At 43.5% G+C, this 14601-nt stretch overlaps 1 protein-coding gene across 1 annotated transcript in view; it reads right to left on the bottom strand.

Moving 5' to 3' along the window:
- The window catches only part of ATP13A1 (ATPase 13A1), a 69545-nt gene that overhangs the window by 20108 nt on the left and 34836 nt on the right, over positions 1-14601 (bottom strand). The window contains exons 9-15 of the mRNA XM_073622518.1: positions 11953-12008; positions 9685-9811; positions 8591-8728; positions 7462-7582; positions 6618-6775; positions 2386-2561; positions 1227-1337 (exon numbers count right to left, since the gene is read on the bottom strand). Coding sequence (XP_073478619.1) covers positions 1227-1337; positions 2386-2561; positions 6618-6775; positions 7462-7582; positions 8591-8728; positions 9685-9811; positions 11953-12008 — 887 coding nt within the window. The remainder of the gene's footprint in view (positions 1-1226; positions 1338-2385; positions 2562-6617; positions 6776-7461; positions 7583-8590; positions 8729-9684; positions 9812-11952; positions 12009-14601) is intronic.

Genomic DNA, 14601 nt, shown 5'->3' with positions numbered 1-14601 from the left:
AGCTCCCAGGTTTTATTGCCAAAGCTTAACTGAACAAGCTGAGGTTAGAAGCTGATTGGTTTCTCTGCAGATGTGAGACTGATCTTGCACTCTACAGCTTTAGTAAATAAACCCCAGTGTGTTGATTCCATATAGTATCTTTATATAACAGTAAGCTCCTCCCTCTGCATCAAAGTGTATTGGATCCAGAACCTGATCTATCAAAATGCTGCAATTTTAGTGCTTTGGATTAACAGATTCATTTCTGAAACTCCTTGCTCTTACCCGAATATGATGCATTTGCCAGATGAAGGACAATCCCTAAAGAGCAGTGGCAGTCATAATGTTAAATGCAATATATAGCAGGCTAGAAGTGGTCCTGGAGATCAGAAGGATCACACTGATGCAGAGGCTGTAGGAGGTTTACAATTACTATTGAATACATTCTCTTCAGCAGATGCAAACTGCAGGAACGATTAAGCCCGGCACACACAACCCAGTGGGTTGCACAAAAAAAACCAAAAAAAAAAACCTGACAGCTCCAGTTGGATGCAAGGTTAGTACAGCGACCTCCCCCACTGAGCTGTTGTGTTCTGACAGGGAGACAAACCCAGTGTGTTCTGGTTGTTGAGCAGGAGACCCAAGATCCTTGCTGCTATATGAAGAAGGGTAATATTTCTTCTATTCTTCTGTCTGTGCAGGAGATTCCAACTCTCAGAAACCATAAGCAAATGACTGCATTACAGAATAGACTCTTATTTGGGTCTGTCTTTGACAGCAGGACAACACAGCAAAGAAGAGACAGGAGCCCAGCACTAAAGCCCTGTACACGTGGGTCGAATGTCGGGAGACAACCAGTTAAATAAAATCCGGATGGCATTTGACCTGTCTGTAAGCCAGTCGGTCTGACAGAAGCTCTGACGAGCATGTTGGAAAAACAGCAGGCGACCGGCTCCTGATGGCGAACAGCACTGATCAGAGTGTTCTGGCAGTGGGCCACTCCCTTGTCAGAACACAACAGCTCAGCGGGGGAGATCACTGTACCAACATCGGATCATTAATACAGTGGCTTCGACCTGAGCGGTCAGGTTTTTTGTTCAACCTGCGGGGTTGAATGAAAAAAAACCTGTTAGGGTGTGTACGAGGCTTAAGGACAACCACTGACATTTTGAGTGTGTTCTCTGAAATACATAACCACAAGTGTAATGTGAGGAGGCCATGCTAAACTAATTACAGCCACTGCATACCTGCTGATGGGAGAGATGGCCAAGCTCTTTATAACCCAAGGCGAGAACTCTGGCTCCTTCCCGAGAGATCTCTGTGTGCACTTGGTTGTAATACTCTGGACAGTGAGAGAACTGAAAAAAAAACAAACAAAAAGATACTTCAGCTTCAATGCCTATATATGTATAGACCTGTACTTAAAGTGATTGTAAATGCAAATAAAAAAGAAATAAAAAACAAAAAACAAAAAAAAAACATAAAAAAAAATTGAAAAAAAATAAAACACACAACAAAAAGACAGGTTTATACTTACCCCGAATCTCCTTTTTTTGGGTCCCCCGCTGATGCCTCTGGCTCCCCTATGGGGGAACACCTGTATGCTCATTCCCAAACCTTGTTACCTACATCTATAGACAGACACGCTCCTGGCTTTGATTGACAGCACTGTCCTGCTGCCTGAGAGACCAGGAAGTGGGGGGAGAGCCACAGACCTGCACAGCACTGGATCGAATGAGGGCTCCAGTAGATTGGGGGGGAGGGGGAATACTACTACCTAAAAAGGTAAAAAATGTTTAGGCTTTATAACTTAATTCTCACGCGTGAACTTCTTTAATCCCATGGAATGTGACAAGGTCTACTCAACTAGACTTAAAATATATCAGCATTCTTGGAACAAATGTAAAAAGCGAAATTATAACTACTTAGTGCACAAGAAAGTAAGGGTAACCATTACAGACCACTTTTACTTTTATAAACATTTTTGGGTGTATGTGTTTTTTCCAGGAGTGTGGTTAGAAGGTAGTTTTACAATATTTTATTGCCATTTTGGCACATTGGGGACATTTTTTATCGATTTTTGTTATCTAGTGAAAGGAAAAAAAGTATGGCACAGAGGCAGCAAAAAAAAAAAAAACCCAAACAAATAAAAAAAAAAAAAAAAAAAGGTGATTTCAACCTTTTACCACACAAATGTCAAACAATCACAAGGGTGAGAAGAGATTTTGCAGAGATGGCTAAACAAGAAAACACCAACACTGCCGTATTAGTATCAGTCTTCAATTAGAATTATTCCACAATGGTAATATTCCCAACAGAAGCTTTCATAGGCCAGTCAGAAACACAAGAAAAAAATAAATATAAATGTACAAACATTTCATCACTAGACCTTTGCCATCTACACACCATCTTCTGTAGGGTCTCTGGAGCCCCCTTCACAGTAGCCACGCAGCACAGATCAGTGGAGCCAGAACGTTCATAGGAAGCCAATACAGACATCCGCTTCAGGGCGCTGGCAAAATGGAATCTCTGGTGGATTTTCAGGCCCTGGGTTTTAATGCCACGAGGGAACACTTTCTCATCTGATGTATAAAAACAGCAGGACATGCATTAATAAGTGTAAGCTGAAACAATGCCACAGTAACAACTAAACACTAAGTCAAGAGCACACACTCAGTAAAGTGCAATAACTAACAAATATTGTCATGTACTACATTAAAGATAATAGGATAATTAGGAAAACCTTCCCAGGTAATTGTAAACCCCAGGATAAGCCATCAGAGGGGGTGTCTGCGGCATGCCACCCACCCTTCTCACTATAGGCCAAGCTGAATTTTAAGCTGGCCATACACAGATCAAAATTTGGCCGATTCAGCAAGAACCAATCACATTTTGATGAATGTACGGCCTTTCCCATTAATGAGAAGTTGAGCTATCGATCGACTGCTGGAAAACCAGTTTGATCAGAACTGCAGCCAAAAGGCTGCACAACTGATCAGTGTATTTTGACCGAGGAGAGGAGGGGGGGGAGTTTCCCTGATGTCAGACTACAATGACACAGCACAGACGACTCCTGCATCCACACTGAATTGAATCAGATGGCTGGCTGCACAAAAGAAAACTGACCCATGTAAGGGCAGCACCAGTCTAAGTCACCCCAGTTCTCCAAGATCTGCACAATTCCATCAGTCTGTAGGCCACCATACACAGGTCTAGTTTCTCTCAGCTGAACAAGAGAACAATTGATTTCAATCTCAAAGCGAACCGTGTGGATGGAGGAAGCTCTACGGCTGGATATTATATTTAGGAGCCATGGCACCCATGGATGCCTGAACAGTGACTGCATCAGAGGAGATGTGGTCTTTGCTCAGCCAATACTTTTCCACCTGACTGGGTTGATTTTTAAAATTACTTTTGTCAAGCTGGGTGGTGCTTGAAGGGTCACCCTTGGATCAAATTTTCACCAATTTAGAAGACGTTGTCTATGAAGACCTTAACAATGGGACCTTGCTGGCAGGAACTAACAGATCACAGGGATGATATCATAAACGTGGTAAATTTCATGCACTGTCCAATCAAAGGTCTGAGTCAGTGACCAAGCCGCACTGTAGCTCCTGAGTGAAACACATTAGGGGTTTGTGCACTGGATGGAGTAGCTCATTTACTGGATGTATCAATAATAAGAGCATAACCACCAGACCTGTAGCCTGACTGAGCAGGCTACTTTCCTCCACCTAAAAGATTTCAGTTTGTTGTTCAACTGAGTTGTACAGTTTATAGGTCACATTAAAAGGTGGAAAAAGTTCTGAAATTATTTATCTGTGTCTAATTTTTCTACATCACAGAAACCTGACATTTTAACAGGGGTTTGTAGACTATGTATATCCACTGTGTGTATATATATATATATATTTATATAAAACATTAAAACATTTCATATTCCTGGTACGTTGTGCCATGTTTTTGTGGCTAAAAAATATATTTTCTTTGCATTTCTTCCTGTGTGTGAGATACCTGGTGATCCTGCCAGTCCCCCTGCTGTCCTATTTTCAAACTGACACTAGGCAAAGAAGCATATCCTTCCCATCGAGGTCAGTGTTCTGGCTATGCTGGGAGCACGGCCTGCCTGTCCTTAAATGGCCAAGACTGGTGCTGACACCTCCCCCTGCACAGCTCTTCATTGGGAAGATCAGTGTATGGCTCTCTCTGCCAGTGATGGGAGTAAGTCACACATATGCAAGTCATAAGCAAGTCTCAAGTCTTAACCTTCAAGTCATAAGCAAGTCCCAAGTTACTGTGGCGAAAAGCAAGCAAGTCAAGTCGAGTCCCTGCCAGAAGTCAAGCAAGTCAAGTCAAGTCATTTATTTTGGTCAAGTCACAAATTAAGTCAAAATACTGATCTACCCCGAAGCCGGGACTCGGGGGGAGCTTTCTATTGTGTGGGGGGGGGGGGGTTTGGCGGCGTTTTTTGCCTAGGCCAAGACACAGAACTGGTGGTGCCAAGTCATTGCAAGTCATTGCAAGTCAAATAGCCCAAGTCAAAGTCAAGTCGCAAGTCATTAGTGACAAGTCAAAGTCAAGTCGAGTCATTTATTTAATTTTGTAAAGCAAGTCGCAAGTCCTCAAACAGGTGACTCGAGTCTGACTCGAGTCAAGTCATGTGACTCGAGTCCCCCACCTCTGCTCTCTGCCTCCTGCAGACACACACATGGATGAGCAGATGCATCAAGCCTAGTATAAGCACTCAAGTCTGACGGACATCACGGGAAATAGGGATAATAGGGGTAATTACTGAAGCATGAATAGACTATAATAAAGTCCATGGGGTCTATGCAATAAAACCCTGAGAGGCAGGCCAGTGAAAAGCAGCTTCTGGAACTGAGGAAAAAGCACAGGCACCAATCTGAATGTAGTAAGGTTTAATACACTTAGAACCCTTTCACACTGGGGCGTTTTTCAGGCGCTTTAGCGTTAAAAAAAAGCACCTGTAAGAAGCCTCACCTGCAATCCCAATGTGAGAGCCCGAGTGCTTTCACAGAGACCCCTTTCACACTGGGGCGTTTTTCGGGCGCTTTAGCGTTAAAAAAAAGTGCCTGTAAAGCGCCTGAAAGAAGCCTCATCTGCAATCTCAATGTAAAAGCCCGAGCGCTTTCACAATGGGGCCCTGTGCTGGCAGGGCATCAAAAAAAGTCCTGCAAGCAGCTTCTTTGCAGCGCTTTCGTGTTTTTGCCACCGGGCTGGGTGCGCCAATGGCCTGAGCCCTTTTACACTGCCAGCACCCGAAAAACGCCCCAGTGTGAAAGGGGTCTTAAGCGGCGCTTTACCAGCGTTTTTCGGGCGCTGGCAGTGTGAAAGCGCTCGGGCTTTTACATTGGAACTGCAGATGAGACTTCTTTCAGGTGCTTTACAGGCGCTTTTTTTAACGTTAAAGCACCTGAAAAACGCCCCAGTGTGAAAGGGGTCTTAAAGAAAAGGGTACTCACAAAGGTAAAATGTCATTAGGCATTGAGCACAGAGTGCATAAGGCGTCTGCGGGAAGGGTACATCCGACTGGCTTCTGCAATGCATACTGATTGGGCCGTGCCGGTGGATGCCGACGCTTCCTGGAGCCTGGGACGCACAAGGAGCCAGAGATGACAGCACTTCTGGGACGGAAGAAGGAGAGCATGCTCCGTAAACTCATCGCCTATCCCCTCATCGCGTCCCGGAAGTGCGGTCATCTCTGGCTCCCTGTGCGTCCCAGGCTCCAGGAAGCGTCAGCATCCACCGGCGTGGCCCAATCGAGTATCCATCGCGGAAGCCAGTCGGATGTACCCTTCCTGCAGACGCCTTATGCACTTTATGCTCAATGCCTACTGACATTTTACCTTTGTGAGTACCTTTTATCTATATGTGTATTAAAACTCACTAACTACACTCAGATTGGCGACTGTGCTTTTTCCTCTGTTGTTCCTGCTGACACACCTCTGCAGTCTTAACCTTCATTCCAAGCCCCTTATGTAACTGAGAACAGAGGTTATATGATCACTTATAAAAAAAGGTATAAATATACACACAAACAGGGCTTTATTTTTAGCGGAATGCAGGGGACCGCAGTTCCGGCACCTCCAGCACTGAATGTATGTAATGGCAAGGGGTGTTGGTGTGCTGCAGGGTCTATTGATGCTGGCTGCTCGGGGATCTATTGTTGCTGGTGGGAACCTATTTTAACGGGGCAGGGGAGGTCTATTGTTGCTGGTAGGGGTGGGGGATCTACTGTTGCTGGTGGTGGGTCTTGTGTTGCCAGGGGGTCAGTTTTTGCTGGGAGGGATTTAGGGATGCTGGCTGCAGGGAAATCTGTTGCTGCTGGGGATCTTTTGTTGCTGGGGGAAGGGGTAATTTGTTTTGCGGGTGATCAATTATTTATTTAGTACAATTTTTTCTTGGCTCTGTATTCTCTAAAAGGGGCAGTACTCGGAGGTGGGTAGGGGGTGAAACCAAGGAATGGTGCAGGAGGTGGGTGGGGGTAAAGACAAAGGGGGAGTTCCTGCATCTATTGCCCGAGAAAAAAAGCTCAGCATACATACACACACACATTTTGCCCTGTATTTCTATTTTAAACTGAATAGGTTGTTTTACAATTGAAATATATGCCTTACCTTTGGTTAGGGCCCAGTCCACAGCTGTAAGCATAGCTTTCTCCAGTGGATCTCCAACCAATGTCCCATCATCCATCTGCACAAGAGAGTGGCATGTGGCCACCACTCGGTGAGTGTCAATGGGAATCTCAAGAATAGGAGTTATATCCTTTCCATCTCTACAGGAACAAAACAAGAAAACTTAAACTACAACAGGATCAATATAAAATACCAGCCTTTACATAAAAAGTACACAGTTTTGTTTGTATGTATTTATTATTTACCAAATTTTTCGCTCCATAAGACACACTTTCCCCACCCCAAAAATGACGGAAAAGGTCTGTGCGTCTTATGGAGCAAATATTGACCAGGCCTCCCCCCCGCACGTTAGAATACCAGGCCAGCGGCTCGGCTCCTCTGTGGCAGAGGAGGAGGAGTCTGAGTCAGCTGTGCAGCAGCACCAGGCCAGCCTTTCATTGAATGAGCACGGCCCGGCTGAACGGCGCACATCACACTGTGGTCGGAGCGAGTGCTGGCGGCTACGCTGCTGTGCACGTCACCTGGCTGGACTGACTTCACTGCATCACACAAAGGAATCCGAACCCCTGCAGAGCAAACTCATCACTGTAACCTGTACATCAAGGTTTATTATTTTTTATTTTTCTCTTTCTAGTTGACCTGGATTGAGGGAAGGGGGGGGGGGGGTACTTTGGAGGTGTGGCCGGGTGCTTTGGAGGCCTAATGTACTGACCACTGGCTAACGCCATTTGGTTCAAAATTTTTTTTCTTGCTTTCCTCCTAAAACCCAGGTGCATCCTATGGAGCGAAAAATCCGGTACATGTTTTATTAAAAAGAAGAACTTACTTGAGGCCAGCCACACCCCGGACTACTAGGCTGTCGCTGGTTAATGTACCAGTTTTGTCAAAGCAGCAAATTTCCACCTTTCCAGCAAAGGGGATTCGGAAAGGCTCAGTACAGTATACATCTAAAATAAAATTTAAAAAAATCAGTTGTAGACAATGTACATTTACTACAAGGCATCAAATGTTTTTGTTATTGATTTTTTTTTTTACAAATATGAAAAATAAAAAAACACTACATTTACTTAATAAGTACCCATTTCAACAATAACGCTTGCATTTAAGACAAATCGTTGACGTCTAAGAATGGTTGCATTTCATTACTGCATTTTAGCAGATCAGCCGAGCTGAGAGCGAAGGCTAAACAAGCATTTGTGTGCTACTGCATCTATATTATACCAAATAGAGGTCGACTGATATTTGGCCTTTTTTAAGAAATCGGCATCTGCCGATTAATATGCAAATTGGGCCGATTTAATTGCACCATGCCCTGTCGACCCACAAGTGTTCCTCCTCCCTTCCCAACACTAGATTGGCAGAGCGGCGATTGACACTTGCCAGAGCCGCTGAGTGTGTGTAACTGACATTTGTAACTGAACGAAGTGAGAAACCAGCTGTCAGAATTCAGCAATAATATCAGGGGTGGGCGGGACCTAGCAGCTATCAAATACAAGCCAATGGGATCTGGAGACTATGGGTATGTGGCCCCGCCCCCTTTAAGCAGCCCAATCATTGGCTGGTGTTTGATAGCTGCTGGGTCCCGCCCACCCCCCACATCAGCACTGAATTTTGACAGCTGGTCTCTCTCTGCATTCAGTTACATTTGTCAGTTTCACACAGTTAAACTATATCGGCTCAGTGTGAAACCTGCCAGTGCCAACCAGTGCCACCTGCCAAAAACACAAAACAAAAAAAAACAAAAAAAAAAAACAAAAAAAAAAAAAACGGCCTAAAATATTGGCCGCAAAAATCGGCATCATGTCGGCCGCCCCGATTTCTAAATATCGTCATCGGCCAGAGGAAAAACCCATATCCTTCGACATCTAATACCAAACACACCATATATGTTCAAACAGGGACATGGGTATATGAAGAACTCTGTGCAATGTACAATCAGACAACAATTTACTCACAGAGTTTGGCCAGAGCAATCAGCGAGGTGTTTACTGCCAGGGACAGCTCAATAGGTAGTTCAGGGGGCACAACGGAAGTCAGGATCAGTGTGCATTCCAAAAATAGTTTATATCGGTTTCTACTAGGATCTTTGGTACCTGAAAGTAGAAATCATAATGTTTAGGAGCAGTTATTTAAGAGCAGATGTAACATTATGCATCAACTGGAAAACACACACATAGGTAACACAGTAAAATGTCTAAATGTTAATAGACTAAATTATTGTTCTATATATTTCATGGGGGTCATTTTTGCCATTACAATTTATACATTATAAAATATTTGTTAAACTAAAACTTTATTAGAGGGGAGCTCCAGTCATATTTGTAAAAATTAAAAGTCCACAGCTACAAAAACTTCAGCTGCCGACTTTTAATAAAACAGACACTCACCTGTCCCAGGATCCAGCGCTATGCTCACTCTGGCTGTTTTCTCCTTCATTCTTTGGTCCCCGGCATCTTAACTGTGGGCAACCGGCAGTGACAGCCTGTGGCTTCATAGACGGTTGCCCACTGCCAATGCACGAGCCACGCATTGTGAATGGTCCCTGCAGTCTTCTGGCACCTGTGATGTGTCCCAGAATATTACTGGGGGAGTGAAAACTTCCACTTGGATCACCTAGGTAATCCGAGTAGAAGTGAGAGCGGGTACATGTCAAAACCAGATGCCCAGTCCCCGTTCCTCCCCCTCCCCCATATAGAGGGGTCTGGATACGGTCCCCATGGTACAAATCCAGGATCCAAAAGTTACTAGACAGTCCAAGGCATTTAACAGTCACATATTGATAGATGTTTGAGAAAAAAATTTGAATGGTTTAAAAAGAAAAATACTTTTCCATAAAAGAACAGGTCCATCACCTAAGCACACTAGCAAAAAAACGGAGCCTCCTTGAGTGGGTAGGGTTATACAAGTTTACTTTAACCCTAGCCCCAACCCCAGTCCTTTTGGCCAGTGTCAAAACACCTGAAGGTAGCCTGCATATAACCCTTGGTCTATTAATACAAGGTATGTATCCTGTACTGTAATATTAAGATGTTACTTTTTTAACATTCACCTTCTATCCAGACATAGGCAGCAGCAGCAATGGCAAACACCAGGAGGAAGAGGATGAAGATAAAAGTTTCCAAGTTGTTGGCAGTGACACGTTTGACCCCAAATAGGATTGTCCGCAGGAGCTTACCCTGTTAAAAGCAAAAAAAAAAAATTACATTATCAGACAACTGTAAAAATAAATAAATAAAATAAAAAGTAATGAAACTAAAGATAATAACCACAATTTAGCAATGTGTTGAATGCTGTGATAAGGTAAAAGTAGTAGAAATTAAACATTTAGGAACACCACTGTCTGTTCTCCCATATGTTTGTATAAAAAAAAAAAAAAAAGACGTACCAGGGGAGAAGGCTTTTAGCATTGTCACTGCTGAGGCGATCCCCTTCAGAACGTCTTCCCCCAAGATGAGACGCGTTGGGGCGGAGCTAAGATGACACCATCATACTCCAGGACCCTCGGTCGGTCCATCTATAATGCTGCTCTGCTCGTTTTACTTATTGTGAGTACCTTTCTTTGTTACAATAAAAGCGGTGTATGCGGTTTTACACTATGTGGCTTTTGTGATCTATGTTTTATCGATCCATTACGTATCCCTGCTGTGGTTCCTCCATCTTCCGTCGATACAGCAGTGTACAGTGTACAAGAACTTTCTGAATTAGGCCTCCTATAACCTGAGGTCTAACAATGAGGTAAGAAGCTGGTATTTATATGTGGTAGAGGAGCCACCTATATGCCACAGAGGAGTCTGCCTGCTCACTGAAGATTTTTTTTCTCCACACATGGCCATGTTGGCACAATATGGAATACTGAATATATGAACTTTATTATTTGATGATACAAGTTATGAATTGTTCTTTTGATGAACTATTTGCACCATATAGGATATCTGCACAATATAAAATTTGTTCATTATGATTTGCACTTTTGCACAATTTGTTTTAAAAATGCAGTGCAACAATATTATATGTTGGATTGCTATCACATTTAGTATAGGGATGTGTGATTGAGTGGAGCTGCACTTTTGAACTTTATGATATTCAAATCACTGTGTGCCGTTTTTTCACTGCTGAAGTTACAAGCCTGTAGCGTTTCTATCAGCACCAGGCCCTTGATTTAGGAATTGGCATTACTGCCTCTGCTGTTCAATATCTCCCACTGTAAGCTGCAGAACTTGGGAGGGGACGCACATGAGACACAAAATGATAGGGAATAAGGCTCAGTCGAGAAAGGTAAAGAAGTTTTTTTGTTTACTTTATAAGGCTTGTGCATCACATAGTAATTGGATTTGGTACTTGTTTAAACTGATACGGGAGCCTTCAGCTGTACAAAATATGTTTTTCAGTCAGGCAAAATGAACATATTGTGCTATATATACACACACCAATCAGCCATAACATTATGCCCACCTATGGACTCCATTAGGCAAGGCATCACACTTCCTCCCCAGCTTGCCTTCTTCCTATAGTAAAACCTGGTACGACACACATGCCCCTGGCCATCCACAAGATGTAAAAAAAAAAAAAGTGATTCATCAGACCACACCACCTTCTTCCATTGCTTCCTGGTCCAGTTCTGATGCTTACGAGCCCATTGTAGGTGCTTTTGGATGTGGACACAGGTCACCATGGAGAACTTAGCCAGGCAGCAGGACAACAGCTCCATTTACAACAAACTGCAATGCACTTTGTTCTGCCACCTTTCTACTGGAACCAGCATGAACTTTTTTCAACAATTTGAGTTCAGTATCTCTTCTATTGGATCAGACTACATAGGCCAGCCTTCACTCCCCATGTGCATTAATGAGCCTTGGCTGCCCATGACCCTGCTGCCAGTTTTCCTTCCTTGGACCACCTGTGGTAGATCTTGGCCATTGCAGACCAGGAGCATCCCACAGGAGCTGCAGTTCTGGAGTTAATCTGACCTAGTCATCTAGCCATTACAACTTGGACCTTGTCAAAGTCACTTAAATCCTTACGCTTGCCCATTTTTTCTGCTTTCAAAACATCAGGGACATGTTCACTTGTTGTTAATATATCCCACCCACTTTCAGATGCCAATGTAACAAGATAATCAAGGTTATTCATTTTATCTGTCAGTGGTCATAATCTTATAGGTGTACATCCTTACCTCATGTACAAAAATAAAACCTATTTTTGCAGAGCTCATTAGTTCAAGCTAAAATGTACACAAGATGAAGCAAAGTAAAAAAAAATCATCCCCATGTCTCTGCACCATCCTCTGTCAGGTTTTACATCTTTATTTGCTCCTCACCTGGGAAGTGTTAAAACCAGTTCTTAGGACATAGGCCACACACCCATTATCAAGCGCTAAGAAGAAAGAGAAAAGAAAACAAATTGTCATTAAACCCAAATCATTATAAACTGTTAATACGTGCTTTATTACATTGTGTTCATACTTTGCCATTAGAGCATTCTTTTTCTGTAGACTGAAAAAAACTTGGTAGATGCTGCTGTTCCCTGTCCCTCCCTCCTTCTCTGTGTCCCTGCTGCAGCCTGATATTGTATAGAAGTTACTGAAATTACAGAGCATTCTTCCCTTCAAAGCTGCTCATTTACTCTATTTTCTCATCTGTGTAGGCCACATGACTACAGAGTCACAAATGTGGGTGTATACACTCCAGATAAATGACAGCCAACTCCCTCCTCCTCCATATTGATAAACACTATGGGGACAGGATGGAAGACATGGATTGATGGAGGCTTTACCTCTGTTAGTCCCAGCACATACACACCATAGACACAAGCTGGAGGGTCTTGACACAGCCTGTGATTGGCAGAACCTCCTCCAGATCTCTTTACCGTGTGAACAAAGTCAAAGTTATTGTCAAACAACTTAAAGTCTGCCTTGATTTGATCAGATGCTTTTGTGCGCAAGTCCAGTACGCATATGTAAATGGTGATCATACCACACATGTGAAGTATCTCCCCAAATGTCAGAGCGAGAGAAATAATTCTAGCGCCAGACCTCCTGTGTAACTCTAAACTGGTGACCTGTAACGACTTTTCAATTGTAGCCTTTTTAGGTTTTTAGGTATGAACATATGCAAATTTAAAAATGTGACATGTTAGTTATCCATTTACTCAGCATATCCTCTTTTACATTTAAAGTAATGCAAAGTAGTGTGTACAGCTTGTATAACAGTATAAATTTGCTGTCCCCTTAAAATAACTCAACACACAACCATTAATGTCTAAACCGCAGCCAACAAAAGAGAGTATACCAATAAGTGAAAATTTAAAAATTGGGCACAATTAGGCATTTTCCCTCCCCGATGTCATGCGACTCTTTAGTGTTACAAGGTCTCCGGTGTGAATGGGGAGCAGTGGTGTTATATTTGTTGTTATCGCTCTCACTCTCTCATACTGGTCACTGGAAGTTCAACATGGCACCTCATGGCAAAGAACTCTCTGAGGATCTGAAAAAAAGAATTGTTGCTTTACATAAAGATGGCCTATGCTATAAGAAGATTGCCAAGACCCTGAAACTGAGCTACAGCACGGTGGCCAAGCCCATACAGCGGTTTAACAGGACAGGTTCCACTCAGAAATGGCCTTGCCATGGTCGACCAATTAAGTTGAGTGCACATGCTCAGCGTCATATCAAGAGGTTGTTCTTGGGAAATAGATGTATGAGTGCTGCCAGCATTACTGCAGAGGTAGAAGGGGTGGGGGGGTCAGCCTGTCAGTACTTAGACCATACACCGCACACTGCATCAAAATGGTCTGCATGGCTGTCATCCCAGAAGGAAGTCTCTTCTAAAGATGATGCACAAGAAAGCCCGCAGTTTGCTGAAGACAAGCAGACTAAGGACATGGATTACTGGAGCCATGTCCTGTGGTCTGATGAGACCAAGATAAACTTAAAGGGGGGTTCCGGCCGCAATATATATATATTTTTTTTTTTAAAGTCGGCAGCTACAAACACTGTAGCTGCTGACTTTTAATAAGGACACTTACCTGTCCAGCGAGCCCGCGATGTCAGCCCCCCGAGGCCGATCCGTCCATCGGATCGGCCGCCAGCGCCTCCATCTTAACAAAGGGAAACAGGCAGTGGAGCCTTGCGGCTTCACTGCCCGTTTCCTACTGGGCATGCGCGAGTCGCGCGGCGCTTTGTGAATGGCCCCCGTGGTTTTCTGGGACACATACAGTTCCCAGAAGGCAACGGGGCTGCTCCACCGAAGAGGAGGAAGCGCCGCGGAAGAGGCAGATTAGGAAGACTGCCTAGCAACAAGGGTTTCAGGTAAGTTAAAAAATTTTTCTTTTTTCAAATGTTTTTTTTTAATGATTTTTGATGCAATTTTTTATTTTAGGGTGGCCCTCCACTTTAACCGATTCAGATGGTGTCAAGCGTGTGTGGCAACAACCAGTGAGGAGTACAAAGACAAGTGTGTCTTGCCTACAGTCAAGCATGGTGGTGGGAGTGTCATGGTCTGGGGCTGCATGAGTGCTGCTGGCACTGGGGGGCTACTGTTCATTGAGGGAACCATGAATGCCAACATGTACTGTGACATACTGAAGCAAAGCATGATCCCCTCCCTTCGGAGACGATAAAATGACGCAATGGGAACAGCAGGCACAACCCGACGCATTTCATCCACGAAAATATCACCTGGGCTTTGTGGATGAAACGCACCGGGTCGAGCCTGCTGTTCCCATTGAGTCATTTTATCGATTAACAAGCGCTTGTTTTACCTCTTCTAAAATGTGAGTATAAATCTTTAATTTTTAATTATAAATGTTGTGTTATGCAGATTCACGCTATGTGCGTTTTTTATTCCTTTTTGGCCCTATATGTTTGAATCCACATGACGTTTTATATATCTTGGAGCTTCCTTCCTTGTTGACTGGTGGTCCTTATGAGAAGATTATTTTATCCAATTGTATCAACGCCTATATCCAT

The sequence above is a fragment of the Aquarana catesbeiana genome, linkage group LG03 (genome assembly GCF_042186555.1).
Source record: "Aquarana catesbeiana isolate 2022-GZ linkage group LG03, ASM4218655v1, whole genome shotgun sequence".
Lineage (NCBI taxonomy): Eukaryota > Metazoa > Chordata > Amphibia > Anura > Ranidae > Aquarana > Aquarana catesbeiana.
Note: the sequence above shows the minus strand (reverse complement) of the source record. Positions and strands in the feature narration are given on the sequence as shown.